The sequence below is a fragment of the Pyxicephalus adspersus genome, chromosome 5 (assembly GCF_032062135.1).
Source record: "Pyxicephalus adspersus chromosome 5, UCB_Pads_2.0, whole genome shotgun sequence".
NCBI lineage: Eukaryota > Metazoa > Chordata > Amphibia > Anura > Pyxicephalidae > Pyxicephalus > Pyxicephalus adspersus.
This window is the reverse complement of record NC_092862.1, coordinates 122,488,148-122,513,967: the sequence shown is the minus strand read 5'-3', so window position 1 is coordinate 122,513,967 and position 25,820 is coordinate 122,488,148. Positions and strand designations below refer to the sequence as shown.

The 25,820-nt window shown below is 38.6% G+C and overlaps 1 protein-coding gene across 5 annotated transcripts in view; it reads right to left on the bottom strand.

The window, feature by feature from the left end:
• The window catches only part of DNAJB6 (DnaJ heat shock protein family (Hsp40) member B6), a 65,725-nt gene extending 40,879 nt beyond the window's left edge, over nucleotides 1-24,846 (bottom strand). For 2 of the 5 annotated variants that reach the window (XM_072412601.1, XM_072412604.1), the window contains exons 1-8: nucleotides 24,696-24,846; nucleotides 10,773-10,859; nucleotides 10,465-10,574; nucleotides 9,405-9,470; nucleotides 9,103-9,213; nucleotides 8,013-8,147; nucleotides 7,693-7,837; nucleotides 5,359-5,429 (exon numbers count right to left, since the gene is read on the bottom strand). In XM_072412601.1, coding sequence (XP_072268702.1) covers nucleotides 5,359-5,429; nucleotides 7,693-7,837; nucleotides 8,013-8,147; nucleotides 9,103-9,213; nucleotides 9,405-9,470; nucleotides 10,465-10,574; nucleotides 10,773-10,837 — 703 coding nt within the window. In that variant the 5' untranslated portion in view covers nucleotides 10,838-10,859; nucleotides 24,696-24,846. Of the gene's footprint in view, nucleotides 1-4,606; nucleotides 5,430-7,692; nucleotides 7,838-8,012; nucleotides 8,148-9,102; nucleotides 9,214-9,404; nucleotides 9,471-10,464; nucleotides 10,575-10,772; nucleotides 10,860-24,695 lie in introns of those variants that run through there. The other 3 variants (XM_072412603.1, XM_072412605.1, XM_072412606.1) reach the window with 3 other exon arrangements.
• Nucleotides 24,847-25,820: the final 974 nt, after the last annotated feature.

The window sequence follows — 25,820 nt, the reverse complement described above, 5'->3', positions numbered from 1 at the left end:
GAGGAAAGCATTATGTTGTTATCAAGAGACAGGAGATGTCAAAATTCATCAAAATGGTAAAGATTGGTATTTAACTTTAAAGTAGCATATCCTAGTCCAAGCGATAGTGGATAAAGTAAAGGCAATAAGGTTAAAGATCTATGAGGTTTCAAAGCATTCTGCAAAATAAAAAAAGAAAAGAAAATACAAATACAAATAATTTCTTTACCATATTAGGGTTCATGTATCTCTGACACTCTCTAGCATTCTATACTATTGGTCTGTAATAATTCCGTTTGCAAAAATTTGACATTTAGTAAAAAGCTGTGTACCGCATTTTCATTTATAATGTTGACCCACCACCTTGTCAGAGACCATTAGTTTGTACAGGTATAGAGAGAAACATGGATGACAATAGGAACAATTAACGGCATGTTAAGCAGTAGCACAATTTATACTTATATTAGGATTTATTTTTCCCCAGTCTTATCAGGTGCTGCCAAGATTGCTTGGAAAACAATCCTAACTGTCCTACTAAAAGATCATTAAGCACTCTAAGGCTATGTACACACGTTAGATGATTCTCTCTCATCAGATCGCCTCAGGACTGATATCAGAAGAGAGTTTGGTGTGTACATTGCTCAATGTCCGTCCTAGTGGATCCACAGATGACGAACGATCAAAATGAAAGTGAAAGGGGGAGAGCACAGCAGGGTGCCTCTCTGTTGTTCTCCCGATCCTCTCCTTCTAAAGCAGAACTGCGCTGTACGTACAGCACTCGTTCATGCATCGTGCAGTCTTTTGCACGTGTGCAGCCTTAGAACCACCAGTCGCCAGTGGACATTCCTTCAAATCCAAATCTTCTCTAAACAATTAAATTAATTTGTTCTGCCTTATTTCTCCAACATTACTTCCTTCTTAGAAGTGCAATGTCACCCTACAAGTCCATCCTGCCAAACAGATACCCAAGTGAACTTTGATTTAGGCACCACAGTTTTACATTTTAATGTGACAGGTTACTAGTCACAGCACATAAAAAGGAAATAAAGGGCTTACCTGAAACCTTTGTCCTCCAAAAGCCCAGACAGGGAGCACAATAGCAGTCCTATGCTAGGGCAGAAGAACCAACCCCTGAGGGGACCCTACAACAACGAGCTAGCCTTTCCATTTTGACAGGAAACAAAACTAGTTAGTATGAGCAAATCTTCCTATTGCTGAAAAGGCTGCACTATATTTGGTGCAATACAATGCCATTTATTCCAAATGGCTATCCCAACACACCTCACCAACAAGATTGCTGGTACATACACTGTTTGTGGTGCATGTTTGAGTGTTAAATGAACTGTTTGCCTTAGCAAAAGTCCCCGATACAGAGCATTAGTGTGAATGGAACATATATACTGGAGTGCAAATTTAGCTTCTTGCAGAATTTCCTGACTGGTTCTTGAAGGTATAACTTAAAGTTTCACCATTGTGACCTAATGCAGTGCATGGTGCAAAAGCTGAAAAGAAAAATGGATATTAACCACATGAGTTTCCTTTTTACAAGTATACCACCTTTACATTTGTAATGTTTTGGTAAAGCTATATATAAATTAGGACCACACTTGGGTATCTTTAGACATTAACTCTTTCCAGAGTGAGGATGTTAAATGCTTTGCAATTTCTTGAGGTCAACCAAACAGTGATATGTAAGAGCTTCCTAAAAAAAAGTGTTAGTATTTTACTGATGTTATTAAAACGTGTTAGGAAACTAGAAAATAAGCACTTCAAAGTTTCTGATTAGTCTTTGTACTAAACATCATGCTTTTATAAAACAGGTTAGTGGATGCAGCAAGACTGTGCAAAGGCCAAAGAGGGTTGTCTTACTGAAACTGAGCTGTAGCCACCCAAGAAGGTAAATCAAATTTTCAATGTATTACCTGAAATACATTGTCCTGTATTTGAAATACTTATAGTTTTACTATCAAGAGCCCATGCTGGGCAAAAGGTAATGTCTGTAACCATGGTGTATTAAAATCCCTTAAGTACAAAGTAACCAACATTTATTTACCATGTATTGTGCTGTTCTATGCAGCTAGACAACTGGAGCCAATTATTTACCAGAAACGTACGCCAATAAAATAATGACTTATAATGAGAACACGGTCGGAAAAAGTTGAGCTTCATTGAGTTTCTGGATAGCTACAATTCAGTGTCAATCTAAAAGGCTCAAAGCGTTGCTGAATTTAGGCATTCCTGACCAATGAGGACATCACAGCGACTGATGCTACTCTAATTGGAGGCTCAGTTCCATGGTTTGATGTCCTTGTTGGCAATGTACACCCATTATTCAACCATTACCACAAAACCAGGGGCATTCAGGGGTAAAGCACAATAAACCCTAACATATTGACCTATATAATGTAATCACAATTTATTTTAAAAAGTTTGCCAACACAATATTGTAGAAGGTGCAGGTCCCCAAAAAAACTTGGATGGACATTATTAGGCAAATTGTATTTTGGGCTAAATAACCCTCCCCATAAATTAAAATGTGGAAGATGAGACACCATGCATGAGGAAGATCAAGTGCAAAGGGGGCAACACAATACCAAGACAGCAGGTGCTGACAACAAGCCGAGCATTGCCTGATATTTTACCCCTAGTTTGAATTGGCTAAATAAACTCCAGGTGTATAATAATAAGTGCACAATCATGCCGTTTGTTGCCAGTAACCCGTTTGCTTCATGATAATTAGGGATCTCTACTTTTGACTCAGCAGGGGCATTCAACAACTGTAGGAAACTTATGAGGCACCAGGAATGTATTTAGCCAATTTATATCAAAACTTACTATATATGTGACAAGGGTTGTGTACCAAGCAAAACTTGGCAACTACTGCAAAAATGTACCAAAGACAGCCACATCCCGAGTGGATGGGTAAAAAGAACTCCATCTATGAATAAGGGAGCTGCTACAGACACATTGTTTAAAGCAGGACTAGCGACCAGTCAGGTCTTTATTGGAGAAAAGAACAAATTATGTTCTTCTGCAATAAAACATGCTTACCTGACTGATCGCCGTCTTCATCAAAAAACAGAATACCTGGTGCATCACAGAATCCCCTTCCCCTTGTGACTTCCAGCACTGGATAAGCTACCATGCACCTGCATAGGAGTTACATCAGCCTGGCCTGGCCAGTCAAGATGTCAAAGTCTGAAGTCCAAAATAAAGATTGGGTGATGAGGGAATCGCCAGACCCTTTTGCAATTTAGGACCTGCATGAGTACAATTTTTCTGTGTCATTTTGCTTTAAGAATGTGCATGCTTCTCTCTGAAGCCTTGGGGCAATGGCAGCTTCAATAGGTTTTCTCCTTCTACAAAGTTTTAGTAAGGTACACCTGAAAATATTTGTATATATTTCCTAAAGTCTGCAAAATGAAACCCCAGTGGATTTTTTTGTATTGTTCACAGTGCATTTAAATCACTCATGTTAAATGAGAAAAAGGTCCATTTTGGGCTTGTCAAATGTGTAGAAGAAACAAAAGGACCCATTATTAAGAACTTACACTCCTAGCACAGCTCAGTGGAATACTTACTTCCAGAATTCTCCACATAACTAATACCTTAGCATGTAATCAGTGTTCTCCCCAGCCCTTTTAGCCAGAGGCACTAGCCAGCACTTTTCAGTAACCGACCGGCTGTTTTTTCATGGTTACTAAAGAACTGGGTCACAATACAGGGGCTGCCACCCACCTACAACTTCTTCCTGCCCAGCTTCTATACAGAGCATCAGTGTAGCAAAGCCCTTGTTCACATTCTGGCAAAACAACTCATGTTTTATTATGACATGTGTTTATTGAATCTACAAAAATGTAGATTTTATGCAAGTTGCATTTTACTTCTACATTCTAACCCAATTTAATAAATGAAGCGCCAAAGCCCACACAGTTTGATAAGTAAAGTGAGGAGGAGGTGTGCATCAGAACCAGTCAAACCAAACGTGAAAATGAAGCAATCTTGTTTGCAGTTTCTTCTATGTATTCTAAACAGTAATTGTGGAAGGCAAACCTGATCAACAAGTCAAATGGTTCCCAGAACCTGATCAGATTGAAAGATAGTATGTACCGCAAGGGGAGTGAGAGCAGCAATTAAAAGGAAACCCTTGCATTCTATAGCATAGGCATACCACCGGTGTTTTTTTTTTTTTATTTTTTTAAATAACTTATATGTAATTGGACCAAGTATGTCCAAAACATATACACAACTTTTAGAGCATAATTAGCTGATACAAGGCCAAAATAGTTTATTTTTTTAAGTTCAATAAACTACATTATCACCATTTCCATCAGACTTATTAAAAATAATTAGTTGATTATTCAATCTGAAGTTGAGAGTGACAGCTCGAGACCTCAGGGCTATATTGCAAACAAGATTCCTTCATGTTATAGTGCAGAGTACAGTGCGTCTAATAAATTCAAACAAGGGAAGCAGTAAGCAGGTGCTAAACCGAGCGTGGGAATTTTGGAATTTTTTTTATTAACAATTAAGGTGGGGATCCACTTATCGGTGTGGAAAGCAAAGTGATGCTTGTGAAAATTACCCATATATCAAACAGACACAAGAATGCTATGAGTACCATTAATGAAAGAATGCACTACAAACATCAGCATTTATTCATATCCAACTTTTAGCAAATGACAAAATAGAGTGTTTTTTCTTGGTGAAATTACACAATAGCTGGCAAAAAAGTGCTAAAACGTCAGCACTCATGCACAAACAGAGAAGGAAAAACAAAAATCAGAAATTATAAAAATTGGAAATGCATTGTTTAACATCCTCTCGTTTAGGAAGATGAGTGTCCAGGCTCCTACATGTTTTGCTGGGAAAGTTGGATTGAAAGCAAGGTGGACAACTAACACTTTGTTCACATTTTTAAACAAAATGAGTAAAAAGGAGTCATGCGGTTAGTGAACATTGTGTTCAACCACTAATGAAATATCATGGCTCACTTCTTGTTAAACTTCACGGCTGCCAAAAGGTTCCCCTGAAGCGCTGTGCTACAGTGGCCCACATGGCAAATTGAAGGTAAACTTTTAAAAAGTGCATACAGAAACTTACGATATTAAGAGAAAAAAAAACAAAAACAAAACAATTGTATGGTCCTATGAGAGTGGTCCCAAAAACAGAACTGAGCGTCTGACAAATAAGAGAAACTCTCCATGAGCTTCTTTTACTTAGGTCTTAGATATAGTACAGATACACTCTGAGCAGTTCTTTAGATTTCTTCAAAAATGCTCCTGATAATCCACAAATGGTGCTTGTTTAGGTTAATATTTCTGTTACATGCGTGCGTTGAATTTTACTTGTTATCCAAGCGTAGCAGCTGCTCCTTACCATTTATTGTTAAGGACTTTAACTGGCCGTCTTCTTCAACTTCAACTCGTTCCTGACCATTCTCAACAATCCTGCAGAACCAAAACAAAGTCAAGAGATGCCCAATGATCAGATAAAGACTAAATGACGATCATAAAATAAAAAGAATACTATAAATACCAAAAATACCTGAAATCTACCAAAAAACAGAAATAAAAAAAAAAGGATGGGGGGGGGGTTACGTTACAGGAAAGAAAATGATTAATGGAACACCACGTTTCCCATCTCAAATCCTGCCATGTGTTCTTGTCTGTATAAATAGGGGCTCTTTTGTACAGGCAAATGTAAACAAAAAAAAATGGGTCCATAAAGAATGTGGACAATGAGGAATTGTAAAAGGTGATAAAGTTAAAGGTAACAAAAGTCTATATTAGGAGAATGCAGAATATGTAAAATAGTCGGGCTTTAAGGCATTACAAGCTGAAACTACCAACCATTCAGGGCATATCCAAACGTATGACCAATCACTGCAAAAAGCAGCTGAGCATTTTAACAAAAGGAAACAAGATAAAACAAAGCAACTTTTAAACATTGAAAGATGTCGAGTCAGAAAAATTTCACACGATGCGGGGCTGTTTTACAAAGCATGCTATCCAGAAAAGTTTGCCGTTTTAACACTCCTTTAAACTAGAACATATTCCAGGCAGACATTAATAGAGTTCCCATAGCAAAGGGAAAACAAAACACCATTAACTTTGTATGTAAATATTTATGCTAATAGATAAGGAAGCCAAATATCCCTTTTATTATTCTTGTTTGATAGAAACCTAAACATAGGAGACAAAGATTAATAAAACAAGGCAATCTTAGTATCAAAGCGTTTCAATATGAAAGGTCCAAAACTGTACTGTAGGCAACATCCTAGGCCTATAGGCACTTCAGCAGTTTTCAGGTGTACCCTTGTGTCTGCAAAAGCAGTCAGCTTTATAAAAAATAAGCAAAATAAAAATAAAAGACCCCCTCATTCTATTGTCCATGGAAGATGCACATCTCATTTCAATAGATCATTAATGTTTCACAGAAACCAACTATCACCTGTCTTGGGGCATCAAAACAGATCTTTCTCCTATCTTCTTTCTCCTGTGCACAAGCACATTTCAGCATTAAACAATACAAATACAGCTACAAATTTTGTGAGATATTGTTTGAACCTTGGCGAGTCATAATAGTCATAATATCCAAAGCACAATCTTTGTGTTACCGGCAGTAGTACAGAAACACTGACAGAAGTTGGATCAAACTTGAGCCTTGCATTTTGCCATCTTTATACTGATTGGGAGCAAACATTAAAGCACAATACTTTTCTCTCCAATATCCATGCTGCTGGTTAGGTTGCTACTAAACCAATCTGTACATCTGCCTCAAGCACTGCCATATGCCCCCCGCTGATATTCTGCTATACAAGAATCTTATTTAATATGAGAACACAGGAAAGGCAGCAGCAAAACTGAAAAAAAAAGTGTGAAACTGCACAGGAGAAAATGTTATTCTAAAGATGTAGGAAGGTAAAATTTAAGCAGAACATTGCAAATGCATATCCAACCTGTAGTTACTTCTAAAATTGCCCTTCTAGGTTTCAAACTCATAACCTCCCTGGCGGTCTGAATGAAGAGTATTTTTAAATGTAAAAGCGGTACATTTAAAAAATACTCAATATTTTAAATTTCTTGCCTGGTCCCGCCTACCGGCCCCACCCTCCACAGCCTAAGGCTCGCGAGCAGATCCCTGGCCAGCACCTGCTTCCCCTGACCTCACGTCCAACGTGCACACGCTGGGGACGCAAATGCCAGCCGATAACGCCAGGGGAAGCAGATGCCGGGCACCTCTGGAGGATGCCGTGGGCACCAGGTAGGACTTTAAAACTCCCTGCCAATTCCACCCCGAGTGTGGCTCGGGGCTACTGCTTTTGGCACTGAAAATTACCTTGAGCCACACTTGGGAATAGCCCCAGGGAGGTTAAGAAATATTTTACATACAATTAAAGAATGCCTTCTGTTTTCCAACACTATAATCTTTAAACAAGAGTACACCACAGACCTGCTTAAGAGAATGGTTTAGGTCAAAATGACAGAACCAGTACTCCTAATGTCCAACTAACTTTTTTCAAATTACTCATCTCCATCCTAAATAAAAATGGAGCTGGGGATATTCTTAGCTGAACAGAACCATCTTGATACTATGAACACTAGTTACAAACTTTCGGTTTACACAAAAAAGCTAATTGATTTACCTCACAGAATACAATATTCATTCCTTTGTTAATAAGGTCACAGTATGACCTTCATAGCACTATACCTTTTTGTAGTAACTTTCCGGCCATTAATCATTTTGGTCGATGTGGAAACTGACTTGAAGTTACCCATTCCTGATCCACCAAATGACGAAGAGGAGAATGAGGTGAAGCCACCATGTCCAATGGAACCAAAAGATGTAGTAAAACCTTTAGGAAAGTGGAAATGCCAGTTTTAGAAAATGAGATTTTTCAACTCTCTAGCTAAAAACTTTGCCAAATATGTGTATCTTGAAAATGTTTCCATCCAATTGGCATGCTGCAGTTAGAGGCATTATTCAATTGTTATGTCTAATTAATGCACAATGTATTTACAATGTTCTACCTGAATCAAATGGAGAAAAGCCAGTGGAAAAGCCTGGAAATCCTCCAAAAGCTGGGAAGAAAGGACCTCCGGCCCGATTTCTGCTTCCTCTGTGCCCTCTTCTGTTGCCAAAGAAGTCATCAAAGGGATCATCTGCTTTAATATTAAAAAATAAATAAATTCAACAAAAATATTTAAAACAAGATATTCTGGTAAAAGTGAATGGTTGTCCTTATCCAGCTAGTATACACTATGTGTTTTAGATTACTTGCAGTTCATTCTGTAGCTTAGGCCTAAGAATCTCCCTTATAAGATTTCTGAGCCTAGACACACTAATGTTTTGCTTGACTCAACCATAACTGGACACAGATAACTACCAAAGCAACTTACCAAAACTGCGTTCTCCAGTGTAAGGGTTTGGAGGCAACCTAAAGTCTACACACCCATTGTGAGGACAGGTTCATAATCTAGCAACTGTTAGACTCAAGTTTTTATTTCTTTACCAAGAGATTCCATATTAAACAAACAACATGTCAGTTACAGGTGGCCTCCCCACACATAGTCTTGCTCTATCACCACCTTCTTGCATCATTTGGGGAGTTTGAACTTCTCTTGCTACATTCTCAACAACAAATAATGAACTTAAAAATTCTGCAGGCAGCATGAGAGTTGAACGTCAGCATTACTGTGCAGGCATAGATATCCCATTTAACGAAGTTATTCATATGTGGACTCAGGCAAAACTAGAAATTGGTAAACACCAATCAAATTTTGCTTTATGTTGGGCTACCCACAATATTTGTACCTTAAACAGTGTATTGGACACCAACAGTTTGCCCAACACTCCCCTTATACAGTGGACAGCATAGGCAATTTGGCTTTTTTTGAAGCCAGCCCCCTTTCTCAAAAGTAGCTGAACTCAATGGACCAGTGTCTTTCAACCTAATTATGCAACAATATATCATCTTGCATTCTAGTAGCTGTTGTATGGGAACTGGCATTCGTCAATACATTTATTTAACATTTATTATAACCTTTACAGTAACTACAACTTAGTAAGAGTTACACAAAAGACACTGCACATTTCCATGTTTCAAATATAAATACATACCAAATAAGTCAAATGAAAATGGATCTCGTCCCCCAAAGAACTCTCTGAAGACATCGTCTGGGCTTCTGAATGTGAAACCAAATTCAAATGGATGATCGTAGTGAGTTCCACCTAAAGAGATTAAAATGGCATATGAGTCTAAAAAACCTTTTATGCCCAACTACAATTATATTATAAACCAGAACAAACTACAGTCAACCAATGCCTATGACATGCCAGATAATTGGTCAAGATTGTCATATTACAGTATATAAGACAACAGTCATTATATAGGTGCGTCATTATATAATGCCTATACTTACCACCACCACCACCTCCACCTGTTAACCCTTCTTTTCCAAATCTATCATAGATGTCTCTCTTCTTAGCTAAAAAAAAAAAAAAAAAAAAAAAATTAGAAAGCGATTGTTTTGTGTGGCTGGAAACCTATTCATACAATGCCTATACTTACCACCACCACCACCTCCACCTGTTAACCCTTCTTTTCCAAATCTATCATAGATGTCTCTCTTCTTAGCTAAAACAAAAAAAAAAAAAAAAAAATTAGAAAGCGATTGTTTTGTGTGGCTGGAAACCTATTCATACAAGTTTAAGACTTTTGATGCTTTTTAGTTTCTGATTAAAAATACCTCACTCCACCTACTTTCCTGGAACTATAGGTCACAGTCATACCTGGATGACCCATCCCCCCAGCCGAAATCAGAAACGAGAGAAAATATATCACAGTCACAAGTGCATTTTAATAGTAAAATAAGTATTTTCTCCATTGTTGTGCTTCTAGGGACTGTTTGCATTTAAACTTATCAACCTGATTGCTATTAGCATTTGCCTTGTTACATTTTGGGATTAGATAAACTGACAGAAAATGCGATTAACTCGGCAGTTGTTGAAATCTCTATCTTAGTCATTGCACACCATTATCTCCCTCTTTAATACACAGGTCAGATGATTCTCACCAAAGATGAACCTGGTGCTGGTCTCTGACAAAAAACCAGCATGTGTACTGAGGTACAGCAACGGCAGATTGATGAACGAGAGATTAGGACGGGCTGTTGTGTATTTCAATGGCTATGGGATGGCGCACACATCCCAAGAACAGAAAGGCGCTGTGCTCACACCACTCATTTGTTCACCTGTCACTAGAAACTAACACGAAACATCTTTTCCAGGGACAATTCTCAAAAGTCTATTCGACAGCTGTACAGGGCTTTGGGGCAAACAGATAATAGGCAGTCCAGGAAGTGACCAACTCAGAACAGTCACAAATATTAAAGAAAAGATTGGTTGGTCAAAGAAGCAAGGTTGGTTCAGAGCCCACCAAACATTTAATACTTCCCAAAGGCATATACACTCATAACTTACCATCTGATAACACTTCATAAGCCTCAGCGACTTCCTTAAATCTTCTTTCAGCTTCTTCTTTATTATCAGGATTTTTATCTGGGTGCCACTTGAGGGCTAGCTTTCGGTAGCTATAATATAATTAAAGAAAGCAAACATAACACACACGTTTTTCTGTACCATCCCCTGCCCCTGGGTAAAAGACCCCACACAAACATTTAGGACAGATGGATATACATAATCCAATTTTTTTTTTTCTATAGACAGTACTACACAGCAAAAATTTTCAACAGAGAAAAGAAACATTATGAACTTCTAGGAATACTTACGCTTTCTTAATATCCTCTGGTGTGGCATTCCTATGCACTCCCAAGACTTCGTAATACTCCACCATGATGTAAACGGGATGTAAAAATCTGAAAGTTGTAACACATTGCAATGAGCAAAAAATTTCTAATTCACAACTGAAGATTTCCCAAGCATGCCATTTGTTACTTTTACAGTCAGTTACTCATGTTACAGGATATGCACCTGAATAGTTTAGGTTTATTTTCCTACCCGATACAAAAATAAAGTAATTTCGATGATTGTCGAATCAGAAAGAAAATTTTTAAAAATGCAGTCTAATAGTGTTGTGGTATTTTATTAGGTCAAGCTTTCACCTGTTGTGTCTAAGTGCAGATCAAAATTACTAACATTTTTATTGCTTCAAAATAATTTAGAAAAGAAAAAAAAATTCAAGAACAGCTAAATAAAAATCTGTTCCAACAGGATGTAAGCAATCAATAATCGGCTTCCTAAACACTGCATTTTATAATTATTTAATGGTGTGTACTGGCAATCCATATTTGAATGGGGAACTACAGTAGGCACTCAACCAGGGTTGCGCCAGGTTTCCTCCAACTTTGGCTGATTGGTCCCCCATTTGACGATGCCTACATATATCTGAAGGCCAGCTTTTATTATTATTACACAGTATTTATATAGCGCCATCATATTACGCAGCGCTGTACAAAGTCCATAGTCGTGTCACTAACTGTCCCTCAAAGGAGCTCACAATCTATTGTCCCTACCATAGTCATATGTGATTAGCGTAGCCTAAGGTCAATTGTTAGGGAGAAGCCAACGAACCTAACTGCATGTTTTTGGGATGTGGGAGGAAACCGGAGTACCCGGAGGAAACCCACGCAGACACGGGGAGAACCTGCAAACTCCATGCAGATAATGTCCTGACTGGGGATCAAACCTGGGACCTAGCGCTGCAAAGGCCTGAGTGCTAACCCCTGAGCCACCGTGCTGCCAGCTTCATGACTTGAATGAAGTTTTTAATTGTCTATAAAGGTGGTATCGTAGCCACTACTAGAAAGTGGGGGGAAATCCTTCCACCGAATTAGGAGTCCAACCCCATTGACCCGCACAAAATTTGTTTCAGTGGTGGTTCCCACTATAGACCTGACCCTGGTTCCTTAGTTTTAAAAATGTTGGGAAAGGCTGGACTAGAGAATTTAAAGTGCAATATAAGAAAACAGACAAGGATAATCACTGAAAATTGCATGTAAGCATGCATATATGGTTTATACTGTTCAAAGTCCACTACTAATCTTGTGCTATTGGAGGTGTAACCATTTATAGAGAACAAGTCACACACACCTTCAGCTAATTTAAAGGAACTTACAGAGAACTCAAAGGAAGCTAACAATGCAGCCAGATGACTATATTATGGAAAATATTATACAGTCACCAATCACATTATTTGGCACACCAGATCAACTGCTTAATGCAAACATCTAATCAGCCAATCACATGCAGCAATGTATTCAGGCATGTAGACAGTCATTATTGGATTTGTACACACACAACCATCCCTAGGTTTCCACAGAATGGTCTAAAAAGAGAAAGAATCCAGCAAGTGGCAGTCCTGCGGGTGAAAATGCCTTGATGATGCCAAGGGTCAGAGGAGAAGTGCCAGGTTCGAGCCAATAGAAAAGTAACACAAATAAGCACTCATTACAACTAAGGTATACACAAGGACATCTCTGAATGAAAAACACATTGAAAAAGATGGGCTACAGTAGTAAGACCACACTGGGTGCCACTTGTATCAACTAAGAACAGGCACTCGAGGTTCAATAAAACTGAACAAGAGAAGATTGGGGTTTCTTGGCGCAGTAATATTCAGATGTTGGCAACAAAAACATGAAAGAATGGATGTATTCTGCTTTGTATCAATGGTTCAGGCCAGTGGTTTAATGGTGTAGGAAACATTTTCTTGGTACATTTTGGACACCTTTGTACCAATTGATATTAATTTAAATACCGTAGCCTACTTTAGTAATTGCTGCTGCCCATGTCCCTTCCTTTTATGATCCCAGTGTACCCTATTCTAGTGTTAGATTGTGTTTGGGAAAAACAACACTTAGCGCACTATGGAGCTCTCCAGCTGTCGATCCATTTTCTTGTACAAGTTTTTTTTTTTTTTTTTGAATATTCGCTGATTACATGATTTGCACTTTCTGCCTAAAACAAATGCTTTCAGAGAAAAACAGTAGCTGGAGTTGATAGAGATCCGTTTCTGATAATTTCCACCCGACCACTAGCTTTAGTGTTTTCTGAATTACTGACCCATAACATGTAGGCAAGCAATTTCTGATTATGCATATTTAATTTTTTTCAAATAAGTGCCAGAGAACCTTAAACCAGTCTAAAATATATAGCTAAGCAATCAGAATTGTAAAAGGAATTCGGCAAAGAAAGTAACCTTATTTCTCTCCTGAAGGGTTTGCATTAATAATGTAGTACACTGACTGCACATTACTGCTCCTTATACCAACGCTATCAAACTTTACATCTAGCTCTTTTTTCTCTCTCTCAGAAGACATTCAGCAAGGACACGGACCACACCGTCTCAAAAACAGATGGTATTATAGGAAAACAAAAAAACTACATATAATCCGGGGATTATATATATATATAAAAAGTCTCAAAAGAAATTAGTTTATTTTGCCAATACATCTACTCTTCAAAAGGCCTTGCTATCAAAAGGAAAAAAAAATCAACTTTTTTCCCCAGAAGGTGGGGGGGGGGAGGGGTGGTTGAGATCACAAAGGATTTTTAAAACTGTCTTAGCTGTACCATCAATAGAAAAACGTATGTCCTATCATTATTAGAGAAACAGACCAGCATGGTCCCTGCTGCAATAACTCCTGCCTGCCTGTTCAGGGTATCTGACTAAAAGGTGAGCTGCCAGTATACCTGGCTCCCCCCTTAGTGAACTTTTGTCATCCCTGCCTGACCAAGACAGCCAAAGATATTCTACAGAAAGAGAAAAAAGAAGATGGTGGTGCCCAGGGAGGGAACAAAAGAGTATTGCTGGTTGGTTTCCACTTTAAGGAAGATAATATTTTCACTTGATTTCCCTTTTGAACAGACTAAGTAGCTAAAAAAATAGGAGACTAAATAGCTGTAAAGATATGAGTTAATTCAAAATACTACAACACACTGATTTTTTTGTGTGCAACGTGTTGGTTCACAATGCATCACAGAACACTGCAGAAAATAACTTTGCTTTGTTTTTTTTAAATCTAATGCAATAGATGTGCAGTGGAACCAGCTTAAAAAGAGATAATTCTACAATAAACACAACTTCCACAGTATTGTCAAAAGCATCCTTCAAAGGAAAACGCTCGATCATCTAACCAGATAACCAAACAAGGAAAGTTCTGAAGAATTATTTAACATTCCTGTTTAATGTCAGTTTAGGCTGGGTAACTATGATGGCTGTTTCATCACTTCGTAAACTGAAATAAAACAACTCAAAAGGAGGAATGATGGGACCAATATATGAAATATCAAAAGAGAAAGTACGCTTCCAATAACCAATATTATTGCTGTGCATTAAGTGTGCTTTCTAAGCGATACGTGGAAAGTTGAAGGTCATGTTATGAAAATTCCAACTGTTCCAACACACCCACACAGCTATTTTTGTAGTCCATGGTGCTTCAGATACTCAAAGCTGCAGCTCGTGTTTAGATAGAGATTTCCAAAAGCCAGACTCAAGTTTCAGAAGACAAGAAAAGCAGAATTTACATGCAGGCAACAACTGCATCATGGAAATGATCCAGCAATTAGCAAACAGGTTACAGTTAAGTAAAAAACACACGCACGTGTAAAAAGTAATCTAGTATAAAGATTTAAAAGGAAAAAAAGATTTAATGGAAATGCAGCAGTAATATAACAGCTATACAATGTAAAAAACCATTAGCTCTGCCAATTATGCAAAAATAACATACGGCACTAAATAGCAACACAATTCTTATCCACAGTTAACTAATAATAAATCAGCAAATGGTGAGAGAAATAAACACATTTGACAAATCTCTTCCAGGACCATGATCAGGACTGGTGCACAAACCACTTTTGATGGTATCCAGTTACCGCCATATCTTTGAACTATCACAATATAAAGAAAAAGTCAAAACAGTCCACAAGGTGGACACATCAAAGTTCAACAGGTCAAATAAATATAGAAAAACCAGCATGACTTAAAGACTATATAGAAGTATTATTTGAGAACTAAAGGCAGCAATCAGCACAAACTGCAACCTATTTACAATAAAAGATAAAGCAAGGTTTTCATAACACTAATAAACCACATACACAACACCACATGTATAGTGCTATATTTTATCCCTTTAAATACCTTTCAAGTAGAAAGACTTACCCACCGGTCTGTCAGAAATGCATTCAGCTTCAGGATCCTGCACATTGTATTTTTGCAGTGTCAGACCTGCTTAGTAATCATTTGCTAAACTATTCAATCCCTCCCACATAAACAACAATTAAGCTTCGTACACACGGCAAATTTTTCTCGCCCGATAATCGGTATCGGCCAATTATCGGGCGAAAATCTGCCGTGTGTACAGTCGGTCGTCGTCCATCGACCGTCCTGGCGGATCCATGGACGATGGACGACTGATCCTAATGAAAGGGAAGGGGAGAGTGCGCAGCAGGGTGCCGCTCCGTCGCTCTCCCCCTCCCCTCTCCATAGAGCATGAACGGTGCTGTATGTACAGCATCGTTCATGCATCGTGCAGTCTTTTCTCGTTGGAAAGGATCGTGAAAGATCCTTTCCAACGAGAAAAATTGCAGGTGTGTACGCAGCTTTACTCTGTAGTCAAAGATGAGGCCCCAGTGGATTTATTAAGCCTTGGATAACACAAGTAACAAAACAAATATTAGTAAAACACTTGCAAAGGAATATTTGGCTGACCAAGCGGTAGCAAATAAATAAGGTCATTCTTGAGGTTTACATATAACTTATAGGAAACCTGAATTTGCCCAATGGGGGTTGAAATTTTCCCAATTTTATAAATACCAGTTGACAAGGTGTCATCCAGTTTTAAAAAGCCCTAAAAACAAATATGCAGATTGGAAGTCTGACTTGATATAAGGGCTTTTCTTGTATTGGGGTTTCACTGCTTTACTTTCATTTCCTTCCACTAACTAACCATGGACCTTGAAGTCAAGGTTTTTATCTCTGGAGGTCATCTAGACACAGAAGTGAGGATCATTAACACTAGCAGTCAGAAAATGCACAGGAACGCATTTAATACATACAAAATGTCAATGATTTGTTTTACAGACTGTCTATTCAACAATTAAAGTCATATCAGATATGTAGAGATTCCAGGACTAAACCCAGACACACATTACTCCAGAGTATTTAAAGCAAAACCTAATCAACAGTTTCCATAGCCATGTCACAAACCTATTCTACAATATAATGTGCTTACCATAGATGAATTACCTGTCAGAATATTTTTTGAGGAATCTGGAAGAAGGCTGTGGTGCAAATCCACAGAAATACAGGGAAAACACTCTAAGTCCAGCAAGATCATCAAGCCAATATGTCCCCGGCAAATAAAAGCATGGGAAGGTTTAGCTACTCTTCTTGTTTATTGTAAGCAACAGACTTACATAGCAGGTTTCCAAACATTTGCAATGAATGTGTAATATTTAGCACCCATCTATAAGAGATGTAGTGCCAGAATCAATGCAGACACACATAGGAAGCTATACAAGGTGCCTCCACAAGTAAGAATGTATACTGCCACAGTACACCATTACATGTATTGATATTTAGGTTTCAAAAGAGAAATTGTTTTTATTTAAGCATATTAATTGAATGTGAGACAAGCTGTGTTTTATCTATTTTAAAAAGTAAATCATTTTTATGGGGTGCATAAACTTCACATGATGTGTACATTAGCTCAAATTCTGGTCACATTACATACTAAAAATAGTAATATTTAAGGTACAAAACATAAAATAGGTAAGTAGAGGATACCCTTCAAAAGGAAAGCATAACACAAAAGTTCCCTGTGTGCTTGCAGGAAAAGTAATCCACAGTGAAAACATATTGCTAAAAAACACATTTTCAGTTTAGGAGACACCTAAAATGCAAACACAAAAGAAGGAAAACCAAATATCTCAGAAATACTGGGAAGGAATAATTCATGGCTGTATTAGAAGTAAAATAGTTAAAATTAACAAAAGCCAAAGCTTAGCAGGCTCAAACATCACAATATCCAAATATAGGCATTTTAAGGCCCTAAAAATAGGTCTGACCATTTCATTAGTGAGAAATTTGGTTAAAGGAGAGAGTGCTGAAAGGCAAGGAGTCAGACACTGGGTGTGCTACACCTATCCCTAAAAGAACGTCATCACAGTACACAGGGTGTATGTAGTACTCCCCATTCATTTACCCCAGGGATGCTTACATTGTTATTTGTATCTACATTGTTTAAATTATCTGAAGATCAGAATAATGATTTGAAATTCTGTACTTTTATAAACATTTTTTAATGTTGGATAAAAAAGGGGACCTTTTTTGTAAATTACATGAATTAGTGAATAGCAGCACCGTGGCAATGAAGACTAAGGCTATGTACACACGCGCAATTATTGTCGTTGGAAAGGATCTCTCATGTTCCTTCCCAACAATTAACGACTGCACAATGCATGAACAAGCACTGTACATAACTACAACTGCATAGTAGGAACTTACCTGCCTGCATACATTAGGAACCGTTTGTGGATCTGCCAAATCTAAAGTAATGTATTGTGCACAGTCATTCACGTACTTTGGTTCGGTCATAGAGTTCAGTGTTACCCATAACGGGTACATCCATCTACAACCTCTTCAAAATGAAGCCAATGGAAAATATAAACTTTCTATATATTAATATAAAATCAATTTTTTTTTTTTTACCGAAGGCTTAGTCTACACGGAATGTTTCCCCAGTGTTTAACCTGAGGCTTTTAAAGCCCTTGTTTGAAATTCCAATGCATTACAATGGGTTAATCTACACCAGGACATTTCATTGAGGCTTAAATGTTGCTTGCAACATTGAAAAAAATTAAAATGCTGGGTTAATGCGGGAAAACGCTTCCATGGGTTCAATGGAACTGTTTCTCGCATTTTTGAGTGCTTAATATGCAAGTTAGTTAAAAGGAGTTTTCCCCCCTTTTACCCAGCAGTTAAATTTTTTTAAATGTTGCAAGACATGTTTAGGATAAAAGGTCATAAACGAGGAAAGGTTTAAAAGGCTAATAAAAGTGCATAAAAACGCATTTACGTGCAATAGAAACGTTTACATGCGTTTTTAAAAAATGTTCATGTAGACCCAAGCCTAGGTGCTACTGTGAGAATTTCATTTCATGGCACAAAATTATTTTGATGCAGAAAATAAGAATAATAAAAAAGGTAAGACAACCAACAACTGCAATACAGACCCCAGCTTTTTCTGTCGAGGAAGCAAAATAAATATTGGGTTGTGAATCCTACAGTGAATTGAAATATATAGCCAGCTATTTTAACTACATCTTCTGGATATATGAAGTGACACTAATCTATGAAAAAGAAGTGTTTGAAGCAATGTACCACAAAGACCAGCAAACACAAGCAGTGATGTTCTGCCATGTTTAGGAAAGAGGATCAGAAACATTAAAACATGTAGTGAAGAAAAAAATGTGGGCCTCTTTTTACCGTCATGCATACACAATTGTGTCTACACTTTTATTTGCCTAGAAAAGTTTAGGAAAAATTAGCCAACCAGGAATCAGCATAATAATATCACCAGATTAAATATCCCGGCTAGCAGAAGAGAAGAAACACAAAACACACAAACCAAAAGACAGTATCCACTTCAGGACTATTTCAGACCAATGGTGAGGTTGCAGTGTTGTAACCCCTTCCTCACAACCTTACGTCCACAGCTGAGACCTAACATGTAATGCCAGCTATGAGGAGGCACCAGTCCGAATAAGTTCCAAGAGCCCACTCACACAACTACATTGTAATAAGGTCTTGTTCAAACAGGCCGGGATGAATGGGTTAACACAATGCACATGTAGTGACAACAACTGTAGTCATGTAGTGTCAGTACACTGAGAAGATGCATAAAATATTACTATTTGAAAAACAAAATGCAAACAAAAATATTTCCTTAAATGGCTCTAGGCTTAAAGTAAACGTGTAACTCCATATATAAATATAGAATTTACATAATTTGCACCCTTGCAAAAACATGCAATATTCTACAAAATTTGTCCCCAAATAAAGTAAGAGCAATGCAGTTATATATTTACATTTGGGGCTGGCCATGTGCATTCATACTTTCAGTCTACTTAAGCTCTGCTTTCTGTTTTGGACATTAAAAACTGTTTTTAAAGCAGCACATATTAGAACGACACAGTAATGCGCACACAGCTCCATGTTAGCAAAAGTAAATGTTTACCAAGTTTATTAAACAGTTTTCATAACTTTGGGAAAAAGTCACTGGGTCAGCTGACCCTCTGTGTGGATTATGTCTTATCTCAATTATTGGAAATTTAAACAAAGTAATCATAATTTCTATGACAACACCATGAGCTCCATTTATAAAACAGGAAATTAGACATTCCCTTGTGGGAATCTTCCAGGTCCATGTGTTTCAATGACAGCAAAAGGTTCCCTTCATTTCCAAACTACAGCTGAAAGGTTATTTAAAAAGTTCCAATGAAGCTACTCAAAGCTTGCGAAGTTCTTTGTAAATGGTTGCTGTGTACACCAATAAGTCACAAACTGAAGGCCGAAGTGCAAGAATCACAAAAAATCTCTTTCAGAGTCAATATTAAACCCATATAAACTTGTACCTGGGATTAGCCCTAAAGATCAAAAATGCAGACTGAAGATTAATATGAAAGATGAGGTGCGAATCATTACCTGAGATTTAGGCTACATACACACGTGCAATAATTGCCCTTGGAAAGGATCTTTCACAATCCTTTCCCACGACAATTGACTGGACGATGCATGAATGAGAGCTGTACATACAGCACTGCTCTGCTCTATGGAGGAGGGAGTAGAAGAACGACTGAGCGGCACACCGCTACTCTCTCTCCCCTTCACACTTCCATTACGATCGTTTGTCGTCCATGGACCCGCCAAGACAGTCATTTGGAGGACGAGTACTGTACACTCGTAAGATTCTCATCTGATATCGGCCCTGAGCCAGTTATCGGACGAGAACCATTGCAAGTTTGTGCGTAGCCCACGAATGTAAAGCACTTGTTCATGCATCGTCCAGTCGTTTGTTGTTGAAGAGGATTGTGAAAGATCATCGCACATGTGCACATAGCCTTAGTGTCATACATATCTGAATATCTGATACAGGGAAATATATACAGTGTGAAATATAACACTTACAAGGTTTTTGTTTGGATTTATTGCCAGCCCTAGGTCTTTAGTAATATTGTTTTTCTTGTGCCCGACTTTCACAATGAATGGACCATTAAACCCTGAGGTGTGGTTGTCTGGTGTAAAGTTGTTAGGAAGTACACCATAAACTGCCAGCATGATGCTAGACAGCAGACACAACAGCGGGGCCCGTTGACCGTGTACACATTCTAAAAACTGGAACTGCAGGCAGCTGTACTGCTGTTATGCCACCGGGCCTGTTTATGCCTTCAGTGTTTATAAATAAATCAACACAATGTCAACTGACAATCTGACGTCTGCAAAAATGTTGCAGCCAACTAGAAGAGCTTCATGTAAAACTTCACAAGTTTGGTTAGTTTTTGGTCATCTGTTCCTTTAGTGTTCAATGTTAACTCATACACTGACCAAGGTTTTCCAACAGCCTAGCAGACTAGGGACATCACAGACCCACATAATCCACACAAAACACTAAGTAGCCTAAAAGCTTAAGAGATACCAGGATTTCATGAGGCATACCTCTTCTCTGCTTTTAGGCTGCAGCGACTGAGGGCCAAACCTAGATACATACAGATAACCACTCTGGATCTACTACCATGAAAGTGAAAACCAAGAACTTATTTAACAGAATACACAAACCAAGTACCAGAATAATAAAAAGTAAGGTTCTCCTAAACCAGGGGGTCGGCAAACTTTTTGGGCTGCAAGGCCATTTCAGGAGGTCAAGAAGGCACACTATGCCAGAAGAAACAAGGTGTCCAAGGAAAGGTTTTTTTTTCCAACCGTGACTGCAAGCAAGCAGCCTCAGTCTTCCGCTCATCCGTGGTGTAGTCTCTGTACTTGTGCTTGGCATCGAAATGTCCCTTGAGATTCGACCGCCTGAAAGTGCTGTTGCACAATAAACACAGGGCTTTGTTGCAGCGTTGGACGAAGAGCTCGAAGAATTACATTGCTGCCCAGTGAGAAAAGTGTCACTGTTACACATAACCAAAAACATCGTTAGTGTCACTTAAACTGATCTGAGACACAAATTTTTCATTGTTTCAAGGATCTCCTAGCAACCTCTGGAGGTTAAGAAACTCAACTACCCTAGATTGACTTACAGAGAGCTGCAATCATACACATGCAGACAAGAATGTTCAACTTCAACTAGTTTGAGGTTTTATGTTAAGGTGATAGTAAACTTGTCATGAGCCTATAATTTATGTCCTTCAAACACAAAATATAATCCCGGATATTTGCACCCTGTTTCCCTACCAACCTAAATGGACCTAAAATTGGGTTTTAGCCAAGAAAAGCTTGTAAGTTTTCTGGAAGGTGTTTCCCATGAGTCTGACCTGTTGTTACTGAATGAGTAATTTCCTCCCTTCGCTATGGTGCAAAACCAATCTGTGCCAATATCTGACACAGCCTTTCAACCTGAATGTCAGGAAAAACAAAGTTCCACAGGAGTTGGGCTTCTTGAGCATTGAAAGTGTTTTGTGAAGGGGACAAACACAAGGAGTTTTCTATTTCTCAGAGCCCCTCTGGCTGGTTCCAACACTCTGGGACTGATTTATGAAAGCTCTCCAAGACCGCAGAGCAGTGTTTGAACCAGAATTATTTTAAGCTGGGTGGGAAGAAATTGTAGGTGGGTGGAAGCCACTGTATTGTAACCTAAATCTTCAGTAACCACTGAAAAACAGTGTATGTTTACTGAAAAGTGAAGGGTGGTGCGCCCAGCTAAAGGGCCAGGGAAAACACTGCAGAGGATAGACTTTATGGGAGAACCAGCAAACCTGGTATGGAATTCTTAAAATCATTTTCTTTTTGGCAAAGGTTTTAAATCCTAGACCAAATCTATTCCAGGCTTGCAGGTTCTCCCATGATAGTTTATGTTCTCCAGTTTTGGAGAGATTTTATAAATCAGGTCCCCTGTGTGGTGTGCACTTTGTGTCCTACCCTTACTGTGCTGGTATCTATGCCAGTACCTGTGACCAAAGCTCAGGGCAACTTACAAAGAAGGCTGGTCGCACAGATATGAAGCCTGCAGGAGTAAAGAAATAAAAGAAAACCTTGTTTTGGTCCCCCATTTAATTATTCCTAGATTTCACTATTCGTTGCAGCAGAGATGTGGACCAAAAGCCAAGCAGTGACTGGTGAGATCTCAAAAAACAAATAATGTCAGGATGGCTGTTGTAAGGTTGACTAGCAGAGCCATGGTTAGCTTTTAGGTTGTGTTTACCATTATAAAAAGTATAACAGATAAAATACAACACTTAAGAACAACCAGAGCTGAAGTAGTGTATATCCTGGTAAAGTCTGTATTGGTAAGAATAGATCAATACAAAAAAAAAACCTTTATATATTTATTAAAAATCATGTTACAAAAAGGCATGCAGACACATATGCATGTAACATCCTCAACACGTTTTGTGGTTCTAGTCCTCTTCTTCAGGAGGAATTTTATCCAAAACTATGAAATGTAGCTCCCCTCCCATAATGATGCGGGGAGATAAGTAGAGAGACACAGGGGGCCGGTATCACCATACACCAGAAATACCATTCTCAAATCCACTACTATTAATTCATGGCAACAATGCCGGATTTCCAAAAAGTCAGTTGTATTTGCTGCTCCATCTCAAAATCCCATCCAGTCTCCACAACATAAATAGATTTTTCTTAAACATCGGCTGTAGCTGTCGGCTGAAACACATCGGAGATTGGACTGGATCCACGAAATGTGGTGAGGAAATTACATGCATATGTGTCTGCATGCCTTTTTGTAACATTGTGATTTTATTAAATATTTAAAAAAATAAAAAATTAATTTGTGTTGTGGAATGCTTAAATTTCAGTATTTGTGTAAGCCTATATTTATAGAGATATATTCTTGCCATTAAAGTCTCCTATAGCTTTGGTTAGAGAAATTGCATTTTGTGGTATCTGACATGTATATATTGTAGTAATCTGTACGATTACTCGTGCTTGCTTTTCTGTTATAGAAGTCACCAATAAAAGCCAGTGTGAGATTTAACACAATACCCATTTAAAGCAAAGTTCACATGGTGGTTGGCCACAGTAAATAGTTTATGTATATAAAACGGTTTTGTTTTCTTTCATGATTCTAAACAAACCAGGCTCTGTTTATAAAACAGGCAATCAGACATTCCCTCCTGGGAATCTGTGAGGTCCATGAGTTTCAATAGCAGCAATTCATTCCCACCAGGGAATGTTTGAGGGGGGATGTCTTATTCCCCATTATATAAAAAGAGCCTGTAATGTTTGAATCAAAGTCTGACATTAAAGATTGTTGCTCAGTCACAGGCCATTCTTTAGATCTAATTTATACAGGCTTTGCTTTCCATTGTTCTACCTAGGACTAAAACATCTATGTGCTATCTGCACAAAAGCAGCCTGCTGAATTTCTCATTCTTCCTATTAACAATCAGCACTGCAAGTAGATACATAAAATATATATATTCCATAATAGCCACAAAGAACATAAATCCACTCTGAGCAACAAATGCTTTGGCTAAGCCAGATTTTACCTATAAAAGCACAGGAGACACCATCAACAGGCTGCACAGTGTACACATGGGAGGGGCCTGGGAGATACTACACTACAAGAGGGCAGATACAAGACCTGTCACATGACACTGAAAGTGAAAGCAGAACCAACTGGTCTTTTTTTTTCTACAGAAAGCTGCTGCTTGCAAGCAAAGTGCAGGAGTTTCTTGCTGGTTTGCTACAGAGATTTGGAAGAAAGGGATACCAACGTTCACAAAGAACACACATCCTCCCAGTATATAAAGGAAACATATTTCACAATTATTTTGCTAGGAAAAAAATAAATTGAAACTGTGCTGCAAACACTTTAATGATCAATTATTTGTCATTTGCAGATATTGAAGCTAGAAATGTCACACCTGGGGTGTATTGCTATATGGATAGGCATTGTAGAAGGGGGATCTGGTAATGGTGTTTTATTTACCCCATCAAATGAAGAAATATTAAAGATTCAGATTCAGCAACCCAGACACGATGATTGCAGCCCATGGTGATCACACATAGCAGGGAGGCCTGACACCATAGGAGCTTCACTACATTTGCTCAGGCCACAAACCACCATCTATAAATAACACGGCTCTAGCAATGCCGCGGCCTGTAGCAGCCATCACAGCCTGTGTGTTTTCCATAACAATGACCGCTAATCAGTCCCCTCCCCCTGCAGCCCACCAGCTTCAGAGACTGCTGGGACTTGTAGTTCTAAAGCAGTCAGCTAGCAGAGAATTGATGAGGGGTTCACCATAAAGCCGCCCCCCCCGTATACAAAGCCGGGGCCTTGCCGCACCATGCACACCCGGGGCTCAGCTCTCATGTCTGCATTGCACGGCTCCCCCCGCCTCCGGCGCTGTGCGGAATAAGCGGAGGTGATGGAGAGCCGCCATCCGCAACCACAGCACCTCCTACGTGTAGTAACAATACCGCCGCAACCGGGCCGCCATTCTCTCACCTCTCCACGCAGCGTTCTTTCTGTATACCCGACCGGTCTGCACTGCCTCAGACGCAGTCAACAGCCCAGCAGCGGAAGTATGCGTTACTAACGCGATGTCTGGCTGTACGTCACTTCCGGTCCGGGTTGTTGCTTGAGGAGACGGCGCTGGAAGCTTCCAGAAAGCTATAGAGAGCAGAGCCTGACTGACCTGAGTGCTACTGGGGGTTTTATATGATAGGATGGGGCCTGAGGTGTATTATAAATTACATATGTGCGCCCCCTCCCTTTGTAATTGATAGGGCATTACCCCCACATGTAATATATGATATTATTTGTATATACATACATATTACATATATATATTATTACATATGATCCCTGACGGTGATAAAATATAATATTGGGGTTTTGTGTCTTAAAATAACCCCCTCCCCATCCTGTGTGTGTGTGGTAGGACGTACCTCCCCCCCCCATCTCCTGTGTGTTTAGTAGAATATCCCCCCCTCCTGTGTGTTTGGTAAAATAAACACCCTCTCCTGTGTGTTTGGTAAAATAAACACCCCCTCTCCTTTGTGCATGGTAGAATATACCCCCCATCCTGTGTGTGTGGTAGAATATACCCCCCCTCCTCTGTACATTACCACAATTAATTTTAAATGAAACAACTCGGATGCAATTGAACTGCAGACTTTCAGCTTTAATTCAGTGGGTTGAACAAAAATATTGCATAAAAATGTGAGGAACTAAAGCCTTTTTTTACACAATCACAACCTGAACCTTACTGTGTATTTTTTTTATTATTTTTTTTCTTCTTCAGATATATTTAATAACTGTCTGTAAAAGTTCATTTCTTTATATTACTCAAAACCTACATCTCATACACAAAAATATTATATTTTTGTGCACTTCTGTTTTGCAGTTGGAAGCAGTAGTTGCATAATTTGCAAAAGTAGTGATTGTAACTTCTTCGGGGCAGGGTCCTCTCCTCCTGTATCACTGTCTGTATTAGTTTTGTCATTTGCAAACCCTATTTAATGTACAGCACTGCGTAATATGTTGGCGCTATGTAAATCCTGTTTAAAAATATTATTATAAATATTAATAATATTAATAATAATAATAATAATAATAATAATAATAGTG